The sequence below is a fragment of the Mercenaria mercenaria genome, unplaced genomic scaffold, assembly GCF_021730395.1.
Source record: "Mercenaria mercenaria strain notata unplaced genomic scaffold, MADL_Memer_1 contig_719, whole genome shotgun sequence".
Lineage (NCBI taxonomy): Eukaryota > Metazoa > Mollusca > Bivalvia > Venerida > Veneridae > Mercenaria > Mercenaria mercenaria.
The window spans coordinates 29,456-46,765 of record NW_026463614.1 but is presented as its reverse complement, the minus strand read 5'-3'; the positions used below and the strand labels follow the sequence as shown (position 1 = coordinate 46,765).

General features: G+C 33.3%; 1 protein-coding gene across 1 annotated transcript in view; it reads right to left on the bottom strand.

Annotated features, from left to right (window-relative positions):
- LOC128554756 (interferon-induced protein 44-like) overlaps positions 1-17,310 on the bottom strand; it is a 41,813-nt gene that overhangs the window by 14,634 nt on the left and 9,869 nt on the right. The window contains exons 2-4 of the mRNA XM_053536065.1: positions 16,430-16,479; positions 12,206-12,400; positions 8,144-8,284 (exon numbers count right to left, since the gene is read on the bottom strand). Of these exons, the coding sequence (XP_053392040.1) occupies positions 8,144-8,284; positions 12,206-12,400; positions 16,430-16,479 (386 nt within the window). The remainder of the gene's footprint in view (positions 1-8,143; positions 8,285-12,205; positions 12,401-16,429; positions 16,480-17,310) is intronic.

Genomic DNA, 17,310 nt, shown 5'->3' with positions numbered 1-17,310 from the left:
ATGTCGCTAGGAAAGCGACCATGTATTGATATGGAACATTAAGTTTATTAAGTTGAATTGTAGAGAATAATGTCGCTAGACATGCGACCCTTGCAATCAAACCTGGAGATTGCTTCTTATGTATGAGTCAGAGTAGTTGCGGTTATGTTTCAATATGAATTAATAGTACTTGTTAATTAGCTGGAAATTCATTAGTAAAATATTTCATTGCACTACTGCTATTTAAGGCGGAATTCCGTAAAGAGAGAGAATAAAACCTGTTTTTATGAGTCTAAGTGTAAGATTTAAGGACAATTTTTATGCATGATAAATACATAGTTTTTCAGCGTAGAGATAACTGTTATTAGAATTATTTTGAACATTTATGAAGAAACTAACATTTTGCATTTTACAATAAATGTATCCCGAATAGTTATTAGAGGTTTACGGAGTTTTTAACAGTCCTGACTTAAGACGACGACGCTTTGTTACTAAAATGAAATAAAAACTATAAAAGATTGAAAAACAGAAAACAGGAAATCAGATTGGCATACAAAAGACAAACTTATAAACATTCTATCAAAAGGACCTTCCTGAAGACGGGCAAACTATTACTCAACAAATAAGGCTATAATAATGTGAGGCAACATACGAAGATATTTAAGATGGCTGTTTGGAGAAACCTGACAAGTTGATGGGTCACCACTCTTACTAATTCGACTATAGCAACTGCGGTGTAGAGATGTCAACCATGGAACGGGAATGAATGATGTCACTTTTCACGTAAAAACAAGTATCGTTCAGATTGTTAAATATGATTCTAGAACATTGCTTCATTTTTAGTATATACTAAGTTGTAGATTTTTATTATTTCATTATAATATACAACAGGTTACGGGATATTTCATATTAATATTACTTTTGCGTATTTAATCGTATTTTCTAGAGATTTGTGATCTTATATATTTCTTTATATCAGTAATTAACATTTTACTCAGGTCTAAGAATTACACGAAGTATTTCTTAATGATAATATTCCTTTTGACAGGTATATTCATGACAGTTATATTGTGTATAAACAATTATTATCTTCTATTTCAGTTACAGTCTTGAAGGCAAAACCCCTGTGGGCAAGGGAGGAAAAAGCATTGTTAAGTATTGTGAAAAATATTGTGAAATTGTGTCTCGCTAGTAATGCAGTGTTTTATTTAAATTAAATGGGGTTTTGACTTCATAACGCAAGAAAAACAATCTAAGACTGAAACAAAAACAAATTGAATATTCTAGGACTGAATCAAAAATCTGTGAAATTGTGAAAAATGACATCCACGAATACCATGTGTTTTATCTTATTCATTGATTGCGTATATAATATGATGCATTGATCTTATATATTCTTGATTTTGTGTATTCAATTGTGTTCTATTCTACTTAAAGGCATTAATCTTCATTATTACGGCTAAAACTTTAAAAATGAAATTACGTATTAATTATCAGCCGGTTTTAAGTATTGCCTCATATTTAATTTGTTGATTGCCTCATGTACTAATAAGCTTTGATAATGTGGCAGTTTAGTCCAATAAGTCCAGGGGTGTTCAAAGATAATCCGTCACAGATCTATCGTAAAGCAATTACTGGATTTACCTGTATTGGAAAATAAACAGTGTTGATTGTATTGAGGTCAACTGCCACATTATCAAAGTTTATTAATAAATTTTTGTTTTTGTTTTTATTTTTATTCTCTTATAGATAATTAAAAGAACAACTCACAAGAAAGGGGCGAGTGTGATATAATGGTTTAAAGTATCCATTATACCAAATACTTCTTAGGCATTCTTTTCAGATAGCTTTTCGGTCAATAATAAGTCATGTATTTTAAGAATATATTTCGCATTCCTTTTCACACTTAGCTTAACGGTCTAGAAATTAGTCATGTGCATTAAATGACAGGTTACATTATATCGCTCAGTTAATGCATTGTCCAGCAATGCATGTTTCAAAATTACTAATTGTGAATGTTAGAAAACTATGTTAGAGAATTATGAAGAAAGACATTGATGTTTATATATTATCGTAGCATATAGTAGAACATTAAATAGTAGTTATATAACAGTTGTTGTTGCTGCTGGTATTTAGTAGAGTGAACCTTTAGTAACTGTTACACCACACTATGAGGATAAATTAAATAATCGTGGTATGGGACCACTAGATGATGCTACATAACAAATGTTAAAGCCCTAAGTCTGGTTGTTTTGGACAAGAAGATTTTAAAGTTTTCCCTATACACGTTTATGTAAACTAGTGACCCCAGGGCGGGGCTATATTTAACCATAGGGGTATAATCTAAACAATCTTAGTAGAGGACTACTAAATGATGCTACATACAAAATATAAAAGCTTTATGACGCGTAGTTTTGAACAAGGAGACATTTAAAGTTTTAGAACCAGAGAATTAAATTATTTCAACATTTTTTAAGGAAGACCTCCAAAGAAACATCCCTGTGAAGTTTAATCAAAATTGGTGGTTTAGGAGAAGGTGTTGTTTAACGGAAACTGTGGACGAACTGCGGACGGACGGACAGGCGCCGGACGATGAGCGATCACAATAACTCACTTTGTGCTCATGTGAGTTTAAAAAAGGAATGTTATGAGAATTTTTTTGATTGTAAATTTAGATGCATACACGCTCATGAAAACTGTTAGGCGATATTGGGATCTGTCGAGGTACCGAAAGTCATCTACCCGAATGGCTGGCTTTTTTACATCAGCACATAATTCCAGTGATAGAGTCTGTTTTCATACACACAGTTTTAGACAAAAAAAATAGAAGGAGAATAGAACAATTTATTTTCTTTACAGCATTAATTTCTTTTAGACCTTATTTAAACGAAAGACGGGAAATGTAAGAAGACTGACGTCAAAACGTTACAAACATAAAAGACAGTATAAGTGTTCTGCTTTATAAATATTACTGTAGCACAGAGTTTAGTTTTTCTCGTATGAAAATTGTTTTGAATTATGAACTATCCCGTACGGAAGCACAACTATGTAAGAGTAGTTTAGTATTTCTACTATGTCTGGGATAGCAGATGCAGCTCAGGTATTACTTCTGCAGAAAACATTCTTTCAGTCCTTGATCATAACATCATGTTAATAATTGATTTCTTTGTTTGTTTTGGTTTTTGACCCGTTTGTCAACAAGATTCAATTAGAACGGGCAGTAATGTTATCGAGTATTCTTGGGTTATGTACCAGTACTTGCATGTTCCCCTTAAGTAATCGCAATTTCTCCACATATATCAGAGGTGGAAGAAGAATGATTTTAGTCACTACCCAAAGATCGAACTCATTACTCCGTGATCTGTAAATCTCTACTTTCTCTATTTAGCTGTATTCAGCTAAAGCATCAACAGGGGGGAAGAATGGGGGTAATGGAAAACAGAAACAATAACACGATCAATGAAATCAAAGTATTAAGTTAACAACGAAATAGTCTTACTTGTAACAGTTTTATTGTACTACAGATGAAACACAATAAAATGTTTTATTTCATATTATAAATTTCCAACAACAATGATGGCAGATTTGTGATAAAAGTACTTTACTAAACTTTTTTTATAATTATTGTAGATAAACTTTCAGGTATCATCAATTTACTTTTGTGACCTATTTCATTTTTATTTTATTTGCAGTTAATGTTTTTAATAAAGTCAAACTGCTAAGTTTTCATTGTAGATAAATTCCTGCATCTTCACTTTACGTATTATATATAAATATGTCTTGTAATAAATAACAGTAAATTGCTTGTTTTTGTTGTGTAATATTTCTTGTAGGCGGATCGGTTTATCACACTTAATTAATTTGTTAAGACATTTGAATATATTGGACTAATATTGTGCAAAAACTGTGAAATACCCTACGCGATCTGTTTCTTTTATGTAATCTATTTCAAATATCTAATAATAAAGAATTGCCGGGTTTTCATAAATGTAAGCTATTTCAAATCGATCAATACTTTAATATTTCATTACAGTTCTGATTTATTATTACGAAGTCACATTAAATTGTTTCAACCAATAAAAGTGTCTATGTACAGTTTTAGGAGTTCAAAATTACACTGGATAACCGGCTATCCTGACGCCCGCTGGAAATGTAACCCAGCTGGAAATGTAACCCAGCTGGAAATCGGTAGGTAAAGTTTTTCGTATTTTTCTATCAAAACGAAAAAAAACAAAGAAAAATATCAAACAGGGAATGCCACGCACCAAACACGCAGCCTCCTCAAAACGAAATCCCCAGCACGCAGACGCGTGCACCACACACACACACACACACACACGCACACACATACTCAAATCCAACACATAAGGACAAAACGAACAACACACACACACACACACATACACACACACAAACACACACACAGTGCAAACACATATGGACAAAACAAACAAACAAAGGAACACAGTAGGGCACCGCCTTGGAACGGTCAGTGGCAAAAACACCGCTGGGGAGTTTAAACCGGTTTATGGTGCGCACCCAACCTCACTTTACAGCTGGGTTACATTTCCAACGTGATTACATTTCCAGCGGGCGTCAGGATAGCCGGTTATCCAGTGTGAAAATAGGGCATCTCAAATCTAAATCAATTAATCAGACCATGTGCCTAGCAAGTCTCTGAGGATATCTCTTAAGACATAATAAACATATTAAAATACTTATTTTCAGAGATTTTAATCAGATATAAACAGCTCTAAACTACTACTCTAACCGCTATGTAGTGGTGATAAACATATTTCCGGTTTAAAATTTCAAAATATATTTGCATCAAATCTCAGTTAGTAAGTACAGAATTGCGTTATATTGGTTTTCTGTGCCTTTCAGTAGTTTAAATATTTAAACAGAAAAGCAAAATAATACCCCTCGAGAGGAAAGACTTACTTGGAAATATGAAAAGATTTTCCGGAAGTACAGGGAACAGCAAATATGATCAGTGAAATACATCCAGATCTATGCATGATGTAAAATTGACGATCATTTAGTGACATTGACTTATAATAAACAAATTTGAAATTATGACGTACGTTTGCAAAATCTGAAGAAGATATTTGAAATTTGGCCAAATTCTAGTTAAAATAGGCATTTTTTAAAAAGAATTTCCACAAGTAACAAGTTTCAAAGATATTGTATCATGTTTTACACTTTGCTTTTAAAGTATTGGTTATTTTCCAACGAAAGAATTTCTCCTGAATATTTTTGTACCATCTTGTTCCATAGTTTTGAAAATCTATTTTCACACTGTATTACATATTTGTAGATTGCAGACATTGATTGAAATAATTTATTCTTGAAAACATTATTCGTTTTTGTATTTGTTTCATTAATAATTATAAAAATGTCCTTTGTTCCTACTTTTTGTAGGATATTTGTTATCATGGCTAATCATAGATGAGGTTGACCTTAACAGCATTAAGCCTGACCGATCATATGGTATCTTTCAGGTAAAAAGAAAACAAGGCACAACCACAAGTTTTCAGTGATTGTTCATGCAGCAGAAATATATATTTCTCTAAATATGGAAAGATTTTCCGGAAGTACAGGGAATAGCAAATATGGTCAGTGACATACATCTAGATCTATGCAAAATGCAAAAATGGGAATGAATAGAGAAATGAGTGGGATCTTTGAGCAAAAAAGGATATATATTCCACAAGAAAAAACACGCTACAAAGATACTGTCTCGCTAGACGATAAATCAAGTCAGTGTTAATATGGATATAAAACCACCAATCACTCTTTAAAAAAGCAAACAGAATAACAACAAAGAACAAGATGGATAAAACAACACAGCAGGGCACTGCATAGGGACGGCCGGTGGCAAATTATAACAGTTGTGAGCTCCAGCTAGTATATGTTGGGTGCCATATCACACTCATACTAAGAGAAGAGGTTGGGCGAAAAGTAGGGACTGGGTATTTGAAACAAACCATCAACAATAATATACATACATATACATGTGTATATATATATATATATATATATATATATATATATATATATATATATATATATATATATATATATGGAATGGAAACAAACAAAAACATGTCGAAAATAAGGACACCGCCTTAACACAGGAAATTCAAGGGTATAAAAGCATTAAGGACATGGCAACTTCGCATATACCCTATTTTCAACAAGTTAAACAAGACGCGTTTTATGGAATATTTTATTATCTTTATTCTGTTCCCTTGATGGACACAGAACATGTGTTTATTGCCGTTTGGTATCAGTATCGAAAGACCTACCAATGCAGTATTGCACTTTCGAATCGAAATTTGTCCTTAAATGTAGAATTTGATATTAACCTCTGATCTTTCAAAATTTTAAAATATGCTTAGAAACTTCAGTAAATAAAAAGTGTCGTGTGATTGTTTTCCCCCTAGACTGCTTTAAAATATTTGACCTCATACATTTTTCCATATAGGAGTCTATGGGGAAATCATAACTGCATAGCATTTTCGAGAATAGAATTATTTCTACAATAAAGATTTTTATGAAACTGTAAATAAACACAACGTCTATATTGTGGTGAATTAAAATGTATGGGTCCTTGTGCTTATTTTTGAGGTGTTTGTCCATGGCTCATGTAAACCGCACATTTCAGGCTAATTTTGAACATTATTGTGAATCATTTGATGTGTCAGATGTTCTAGTATCATAGTTAAACTTTAGAAAGACAGTAACAGTGCCATCGTAACAAATTCACTCAGAGGTTGCCATTTATTTATAGAATAATTTCCATTTCCATACGCGAAATCCAGGCTTCAATTTTCATTTTCCGGATAAATGACGTTACGACATTATTTCCGATTTATCAAATGTTCAAAACTACCTTTTTAAGTTTTTGTGATTGCTCGATGTCCGGCGTCCGTCGTCTGTTGTCTGTCTGTCGTCTGTCTGTCCGTCAACATTTAGCTTGTGTATGCGATAGAGGCTGTATTTTGCAACTGATCTTCATGAAATTTTGTCAGAATAAATACCTTAAAAATCTAGGAAATGTTGGAAAATTGGTTATCTGGGATCAAAAACTATAAGTCAAATCAAAGACAATCCTTGTGTATGCGATAGAGAATGTATTTTTCAACTGATCTTCATAAAATTTTGTCAGAATTATAACCTTGATAAAATTTTGAAAATTGGTCATCTCGGGCCAAAAACAAGGCCACTAGGTTAAATCAAACAAAAACATTGTTAATGTGATAGAGGCTGTATTTTTCAATTGGTCTTCATGAAATTTGGTCAGAATGATTGCCTTGATGAAATCTAGGCAGAGTTCTTATATGGTTCATCTTCAATCAAAAACTAAAAACCTAGTGCATGCTATAGAAGTTGTACTTTTCAATTGATCTTCATAACATTTGGTCAGAATGATAGCCTTGATAAAATCTGGATTGAATTTGAATATGGGTCATCTGGATTCAAAAACTGCGTCACGAGGTCAAATCGAGGAAAACCCTTGTGTATGCAATACAGGTTGTATTTTTTATTTATCTTTAAGTCAGAATAATTGCCTTGATGTAATCTTGTTTGCGGCTGCATATGGGTTACATTGGGTTAAAAACTAGGCCACTAGGTCAAATCAAATATAAACCTTGTTTATGCGATAGAAGCTGGCTGTATTTTTCAATTGATCTTCATGAAATTTGGTCGGACTAATTGCCTTGATAAAATCTAGGTCGAGTTCGAATATGGGTCATCAGGAGTTTAAATTAGGTCACTAGGTCAAATCAAATGAAAAACTTGTGTAAGCTATAGAGGCTGTATTTGTCAATTGATCTTCATGAAATTTGGTCTGACTGATTGCCTTTATTAATCTAGGCCCTGTTTGAATATGGGTCATCTGGGGTCAAAATCTAGGTCATTAGGTCATATCAAAAAGATACTTGTTTAAACTCAAGAGACCACATTTTGGGTCCAATCCTAATGAAAATTAGGAATATTTGTTACCATGAAATAACTAGGTCAAACATGTTTACACTGTTAGTTTACACTGTTATGGTATGTTTCTCAGGTGAGCGACCTAAGGCCATCTTGACTCTCTTGTTTTTATTAGTACTAATCATTCAAAACGCCATAGTATATATGCTTTACCAATACTTACGGTATAACCTGGTCTCACATGTCCTTTTATGACGGACACCACATCATTGACGTTAAATCCACGTGAGGATTTTTCAGCTACGCCAAAAGTATCAAACATTACAAAGTCAATCGAAGGGTCCGTTGCGGCAGCCTGAGCATACTGCAAAGATAAAATAAACTTTAATAAATTTTTACAACGATGATTCATAATGATACTTAGACTATTACATTGTTTGAAAACAATACATAGGTGGCAACTATAATCATGTATTTCATTTTCATCATAGCTTTTATGAAATGTACAACAATATACTGTAGGCTTACTTATTTTAGCGGTGTACTAATACCAGCGCTTTTAGCGTTAACGCACGTGCATGTTTGACCTACTGATTTCATGGAAACAAATATTCTGGCAAATTTTCATTAGGATTGGACCCAAAATGTGGTCTCTTGAATTTAAACAAGTATTTTTTTGATATGACCTAGTGACCTAGATTTTGACCCCAGATGACCCATATTCAAACAGGGCCTAGATTAATAAAGGCAATCATTCAGACCAAATTTCATGAAGATCAATTGACAAATACAGCCTCTATAGCATACACAAGTGTTTCCTTTGATTTGACCTAGTGACCTAATTTTAACTCCAGATGACCCATATTCGAACTCGACCTAGATTTTATCAAGGCAATTAGTCCGACCAAATTTCATGAAGATCAATTGAAAAATACAGCCAGCTTGTATTTGTCCAAACATTTTCATTTACATTTTCATTTGATGATGTTTTCTTCAAACTTTTGCAAATAAATACTCTAGAGAGTTTGCAGTAGTTACACTGCTTGCTAATATTTTAAGGTTCGTATGATATTCATGTTTATTGTTCATATTATTGTTTCAAATATATAATCATACAAAATAAAATATTTAAGCTTGTAGTTTGTGTTTTTTCTCATTTGATAAAGTTGTTATCGATTTCCGTATCACCTTCGGGCATGTCCGTTGTTGCAGTCGCTCGTTTACGGAAAGGTGTGAACGTTTGTATTGAGACACATTGCATGTAGGACAAAGGGGATTCAATGATTAACATGCGTGACAATCCCGTTTTATTTCAGCGACTATAACTAGTATACAGAATATAAAACTCACAGATTATTATAATTAAATACAAGAAGAGATTTAAGGTATAACACTTAAGTAAATAATTTCAAATTAATCGTACTTTCTTTAGCCCGCTAACAATGAAAAAAAGTTGATTTCATAATCAGTATGACGTATAATTAGTATTTTTACAGCAGAAACACATTACAAAAAAATTACCGACGGTTAAGCTTATTTCCGAATATGTTCGCGAATCTCCGTATATCTCCGACAGCCTTATCTCGGACAGCGCTAAAATTAAAATTAGCGGTCTTGCGAGAGCGGTAATTCACGTCCACGCATTAATTAGATATTTCACCAAAATTGCGTTTGCGCTATATTTTTGCCGCGATAATAAATGTACGCCTACAGTATGCAAATTGACTCTTGCGTTACGTATAAACATTAATATTTACAAGCAATGAAAATCACCTACGGGAAGGGATAATTGTCATATTATATTTTATTTAAATATTTTATATGAAACCCTAGATAACCTGTATATTCTTCAAATAACATAGTTGTACTTTGAAAGTAAACAAAGGGTCTGTATTTGTACCTTACGGATAGTTAGCCAGGCAGAAAAACAGACAAATGGTAAAAAGATATAGAAAACTACTTATTGTATTGTATATATGTCCCGGGTTTCATGAATCTGTTCTGAATAATCCGCTATGTGACTAAGAGAAGAATAGACGGATTGCCCAACAGACGGAAAGAGAAAATAAAATATTGTGCATATTTTCCATAAAATCTTCTACTTATTTACCATAATTCATGAAAGAATCACTTGTACCGTTTAAGCTACTGCAGAATCAGCTTATCGTCACAATTTTGGATTTGTTGCCATAGTAAGCATAGCGACACAACAAAAAGACTTGCATATTCTTCATATCAACCTGTTCATGTAGCAAGTTTCATGAAAACATGTTTTGTATTTTTGGATCTCAGTATGCCCCATTTTTGTCATAAAATTAATGTGTGCTATTTGTTGCCGTAGTAATAGCACTTTGCGACACTGATAGAAGACAAATAAAACCAGGAGAGGTATACAGCATGTAAAGATAATAAACTTTGGCTTCTAAGGCGTGTTTTGTCCCTTTTAACTGAAGTTTTGCAAAGCCTGCATCATTAGTACCGTACTCTCTGACAGCGAATACCGGATAACGCATACCGCACAAGAAAGAAACCTCCGGTTGTTCCATCTTCGTTGCCCCGCAGAGTATTAGGCATTAGGCGGAAAGACAATTTGACTAACAATCACGTCCTTACAAGAACGGAAGATTTTTATGCGTTCTTAATCGTCGCCTGTGCTCAAAACATGTTAAAATGCTAAAAGAAACATATATACTAAACTTACCCAGGGGCGGATGTAGGTTTAAACCGGGAAGATTGTTATTTTGCTCCATGCACTAATACGCTCTTATATGTATACATATACTTCCGACATGTCTTAAGGTATGAGGACACAAATGGTGCACTACATACCTCAGTACTGTGACAATTATTCAGGTTTTACCAACATAGAAATAGAGGTAACATACTTGCTATCTTACTTATTGGAAAAAACACCCTATTTCATACCCTAATGGACCTCTTCTGACTTTTCGAAGAGACTGATTTTAGCAATATCGTACAACATTTTGTTGCCACTTTGGTAATTTATCAGTTCCCACAAAATAAACCGTTTATCTCTCCACGCATGTTATTTCATTTTTAATTATGTAGTACATGTATAACATCATTATACCTATTCTCAGGAAGGTCATTATGGAGCATGTCATGCAATCAAACTTAAATTGTAAACTCAATTTAATTGTGTGTTCTACATTAAAGATAAAAAACTGAAGTCGCCTCAAGCTACTTACATTTGCATAGTGACCATTCTTTGTCTAGAAAACTGGTATGGAGTTTCATCAATGTATTTGTTTAAATGTTTTATCTCACAATTACTGTAAAACAATATGTCTCTCAATTTTGTTCTATTTTCTGGTCCTTTGGGATCATTGAGTCTATTCAATAGATGTGTAATAGAGTTCCGCTTATGCCGGTCCTGGGGGCATAGGAGGTGTTGTACATTTTATAACCTCTCATGAACAGACTCAATCAAATCGAGTCTGCTATTATTCTCTTGTTGATGCATTCTATGCTTCGAGGGGACCTTTTTACAGATTTTATTGATTATAAATGAAACAAAAAACATCTACAAACCAATCTGTAACATATTGAGTTTTCAAAACATACTGTTAGTAAGGGGAGCGATGGTCTAGTGGTTAAGGTGTCAATCCAGGGGTCATGGGTTCGAGCCCCACTGGGGTCACGACCATGACTTCCCATATGACACCAGTACTGGTTTTTCCGGGAAGCGGACTCGAGAGTGGTTCCAATAAGCTTGTAGCTTTCATCACAATCGACATAAAACAAATTAGTATAAACTAAAACATACTGTCATGGTAATACTCTAGCTGTAGTTTTAAGTACATAAAAGGATCACAAAGAGAAAAAAGTACTTGACCTATCATGTTTCTTGATTTTAGTGCTGATTAGAACAGAACAGAAAAGATTTTAATTTAAGAATTGTACATGGTACATCACCATGCATAATAAATAACATATTATAATAATACAATGTCACGTTAACATGATCTTTCAAACATGTGATAATTATGAATAATAAAATAATTATACAACAAATAGTAATGTTAAATGATGGAGAATTAACAGTTATCATATAACATTCATAATATATTTAGAATAATTCTATCAAGAAGTAGACTTAAATGTGTCGATAAAGTGGCTAATAGAAGACGCATATGTTAATAGACGTCATAACAAGTTTGTTTCACACTGTGCATGTATTTTAAAACAAGTGCATGCTATTTTGCAATTTAACCGGATGACTTTGTGTTTTCGATTTCGAAAAGATTTTTCGAAATTGACTCACCTGTCTTGTGCAGCTCGTTTTCAATTCTCTAACTTTAGTTTCTTTTGCAATTCTTCCTCTGCAAGCCGATATAACCGAATTGATGAAAGATGACTTCCCTGTACCTACGGGTCCTAAAACTAAGATGTTTGGCTTTCTTTTCAGTTTTCTGTCCTTTTGAATGTCAACAACTTCTTTTCGCAACTTTTCATCCAACTAAACGCAAAAACCATACCAAATGCTTATATATATTACTTAACACAAATGAAAATATATTAAAGTTGTGCTAATGTGTTTGACCGTCTCTTTCAAGCGAAGTTCACAGACCATTGCTTTACATGTTAAGCTGAAACTGATTATATATATTTACAGCTCTTGTTGATTAATTAGTGAGTAGCTAAGACTAAGGAATTTTCCAGGTATCTCAAATTGTGAAATTGTTTAAAGATATCTACATTTTAAAATATTTAAAATACTAGGGAAAAAAAGGAAAAATCTCTCTTGAAATAAACGAATATTTGAAAAATATAAGAAAACAAGGAAAGGTCATGCAAGAAAGCCACATTTTCGGAATGCTATTACCCGGTCCTCATAAAGTAGTTAATGTAAGTGGATACACGTTTAAAGCGGGTAAATACTTGTAAAAATTAACAAGACAATCTTCTTTTTTCTTTCTTTTTTTTCAAAAACGTATGTCTCTCACAACTTGCAATACAGAAATTGTAAAACACCAAAAAACTAAGGGTCATAACTACAGCAAAAATCACTGACTCATAACATTTTATCGATATACAAAATTAGGCATGACAGTGATCACTCCGGTGAGGTTTGGTGGTATATTTGTTTGTTTTGAGTTTAACCGTTTTTCAACAGTATTTAAATTATGTAACAGCGGGCATTAACCTACTGCTCCTAAATTCTGTACCAGAACATATATGTTTTTTGTTTTTGTTTTTGCAAGCACTATTAAGCCTTACAATATCTATGCAACGGTACCCCTGTTAGCTTCCTCCATATCCCCTTTCGAATGCTACGTCCGGATAAGCGCGCTGTAGGGCTTGTACTTGCTCAAAATCAGAGTGATAGAAAAGCGAGATTTGTTGGCGAACGATAAGGCCTAGCGATCTGGGATCAGCGTCATTCAATGCAAATTTATAAATCATTTTCGGACGGTTTTAGGGTGCACCAGGTTATAGGGTATGCCTCTTTAATCAAAGACATTCGGCACGCGAAACGTGCAACCTCAGTAATTGAGTCACTCTACATAGTCAGCACATCCGAAACACTACCAAGAGAACACTGTATGTAAGTGAATACTTGGACGTTTGTGTGGGAACGCTGTTCCCGAAGTACGAAATATTCCATTTTTTAAAATGTTCACGGACAGCGTAGTAAGCAGGAAACAAAATGAAATTTTCATTTGATGATGTTTTCTTCGAACTTTTACAAATAAATACTCTTGAGAGTTTGCACTAGTTACACTGCTTGCTAATATTTTAAGGTTGGTTCGTATGATATTCCTGTTTATTGTTCATATTATTATTTTAAATATATGATCATATAAAATAAAATATTTAAGCTTGTAGTTTGTATTTTCTTCTCCTTTGATCAAGTTGTAATCGATTTTCTATCACCTTCGGACATGTCCGTTGTTGCAACGTTTGTATTAAGACACAATGCATGTACGACAAAGGGGATTCAGTGATTAAAATGTGTGACAATCTCGTTTTATTTCAGCAATTATAACTAGTATACAGAATATAAAACACGCAGATTATTATAATTAAATACAAGAAGACAATTACTTAGACAATATTATACTGAGAGCGCGACAAAACATCGACAGACAAAACATCGAAACGACAAAAACGCTGACACGACAAAACGCCGACGCGACAAACGCTCGACAAAAACATCGACACAAACATCGACAAACATCGACAAAACATCGACACATAATTTATTTACACTTTTTCTTCATTTTTAAGGGTTACATTACCTTAAAGTTTTTACGCATGTCTGAAAGGTTCGGTCTAAATCTTCAGACAGTCAAGATTAAAACTCGAACATTTACGGTTAATGTTCCGTTAATTAGTGGTGGTATTAAAATGTGCAGCTGTGAAAATTGTTGTCAGGTACTGACCAAACTTACACAGCTGACGCAAAATACCACTTCGATTACGTGCAACACTGATATCTTCTATGTGACAACAACTAAATTTTGATGACAAAGAGCTTAGTTTGGACATACTAGAGCATACTAGACAAGTTTCATGTCAAGCAATGTCATTCTATGTCACAGATAACAGCTCATTTCTGCATTTCTGTATGTTTATATCCGTAAGATAATTGTAATTGTAATTGTATAATGAAAAGTTAACAATATGGTTTAAATTCATTCAAATTAATTGAAGTATGACAAAAAATGATATACGTTCTTACTCTGCATAATTAACGACATTATTTCGGTACAGTTTAAGATATTGGCAAAACAACAAAACGTCTATCTAGTGGATTACATGTTAGTATGGACTCAAGTTATGCGATTTCCTTTGATCATAGCAATCTTTATATAGATTAGTTTTCATTGTACCATTAAAACCGATGCATTTGTCATTCCTTAATTGTTGAACTGTATACATTTAGTAATTATGAACAAACAGAGATAATTTGACAACCCTGTATACAATACTATCGCTTTTAACAATTTGATTATTTGAATGAAACATTAGCCTAAGAGTTATTGTTATAAATAAACACCATAACCGTTTTAACGAGTTGTCAAAAAATAACCACCGAATACTTATTGCAGTTAAACTATAGAATTTCACTAACGCCGCGCCACATTGTCTTAAACGTCGTTAATTTTGATCATCATATCATGATAGATAGATAACCTTCAGGTAACTTATAAGACATTTGGACCTTGGTATGGCGTAATAACACCTGTTTTTATCTCCTAGGAAGGTATTCATTTCATAATAATTGACGTTGTCTTTATTCAAGTGCAGTTATATATCTTTTTAGTTTTGCTTTTTGCCTTCACTTATTGTTTTTGATAGCTTGTTTTGTCTGTCGATGTTTTGTCATAGAGCCATTATACTTTATATACTGTACGTAAACATAAAACTACATCACAGTTGAAAGTATCATTGAAAAAGTACAAGTACTATCACGGCAAACTATCTTAAAGTCATACTTTGTACATGTTCAGGCTGTATAGGGTCGACAGTCAGATTCGTATTACAATAATTACAGCAGAAACACATTACATAAAAATTACCGACGGTTAAGTTTATTTCCGAAAATCTTCGTGAATCTCCGAGAGCCTCATCTTGGACAGCGCTAAAATTAGAAATAAGTGGTCTTGCGAGAGATATAATTTACGTCCACGCATTTATTAGATATTTCACCAAAAATTGCGTTTGCGCTAATTTTTGCCGCGCTAATAAATGTACGCCTACAGTATTTTTAACAAAGTCATTGGCCACTTGTCTGGATTTATGAGATCCAAATTGAAATATTAGATTTACAACTCCCCGTTCTAAATAACAATCCCTAGGGACTTGATGATTTTGGGTCAATCACTTGTTTAGATATACACGACACAAAGTTGGACGGACAAGTGCAACTTTAATTGCCTCCCCCACCCCTACCCCCGAACCATTCCTATCACCCGCAAAAAAAAACTGATAACAATAAATACGCTAATGTATAAGAAATATCAATAAAAACACGTAGAGCCTTTAAAGTATGTTACCAAGAGAAACACTTTGATGAAGCGGGACAGAGGAATAGCAAACCAGTTTATTTTTAGAAAGGGCGATTTTAGAGCTAGTTGAGATGGCGTCCACACTTCAGCGTACTAGTACCTTCTTTGCACGATACAAGATGAAAGCGAAGTGACCTGCTGTAAATGGGCTGGACATTAAGCAAGCAGTGTGACCAAAAACAATCGATCAAAATCTCCGTTTTACTAATTTGTGCTATACGAATTATCTAAACAAGTTTGCTGGACACATAACTATAACAAACTTACAGACAACGTTACTGATGTTCTCTACAAAATAGTTGAGAGTTGAAGTTTTATTGAAGAGACAATACTAGAGTAAATACTGTTCAAACTAGCAACCTATAAGAAAATGTATTATGTAATTAATATAAGCAACAATGGTCTACGAGACATAAACTCTTAAAACGTGCATTAACAAAACACTTAATTTTAAATTATTAAGTAAAAATTACCTCTAGTGTCAAGTCTGATGGATTTCTCCAGGGTTTGCTTAGAATTTCACCTTAAAATAAAAACAAAACACAACTTTCATTTTAAAGTCTTTTTTCATATTATGACTACAATGTGAAAGATAATGTAAGCATTACTATGCTAAAGGCAGAACCAAGAAAACCATTTTGTCAAGTCGCATAATGGTAAACAAGTTATATATCACTATTTTCAAACTGCAATGACTTTTAATCAAAACCTCATCATGTTTAGCTAGTTCTGCACGTCCAGTGCAAATTTACAATCTGATTATAGACTTCTGAGTATACTTAGAAAATTCGCCTAACAAAAAGAACAGGTTCGTGTGCTTGATATTTTGCCAGACTTTTATGAAAAATCAGGACCTCAGATAATGGACTTCTGTTGGAAAAGCACACGTTTGTTAACGTTTTCACGAGTATAGATTTTTCTACAAAATAGATTTTAATGAAACTTCTTGCAATCGTAAATAAACAATATTGTCCATAATTTGTTTATATAAAATGTATTAGTCCGTTATTTAAGGTAATATGTGCCACCTAACGATTTTCAACGGAATGTTATAAATTTGCCAATTTAAAGTTGACAATATTTCCGATTGACTAGTATTTTCTAGTTTTCTGTTATTCTCCATTGTGCAGCTGTAGATCTTCACACATAATCACTAACATCATTTTTTTCAGCAGAGAGCAAAATGACGTACTTGACAGGTTTTTGTTAACGGCAAAAAATCTTAATTTGAATTCACGAAATAAGTATAGAAACGTCTTATTTTTACTGAGGGTAGGGGAAGCGCCACAGTAAATAGCTTGTTCAAATTTATTAAAAAAAATATCTGGCAGTTTCTTTGATATAGGCGTCTTTA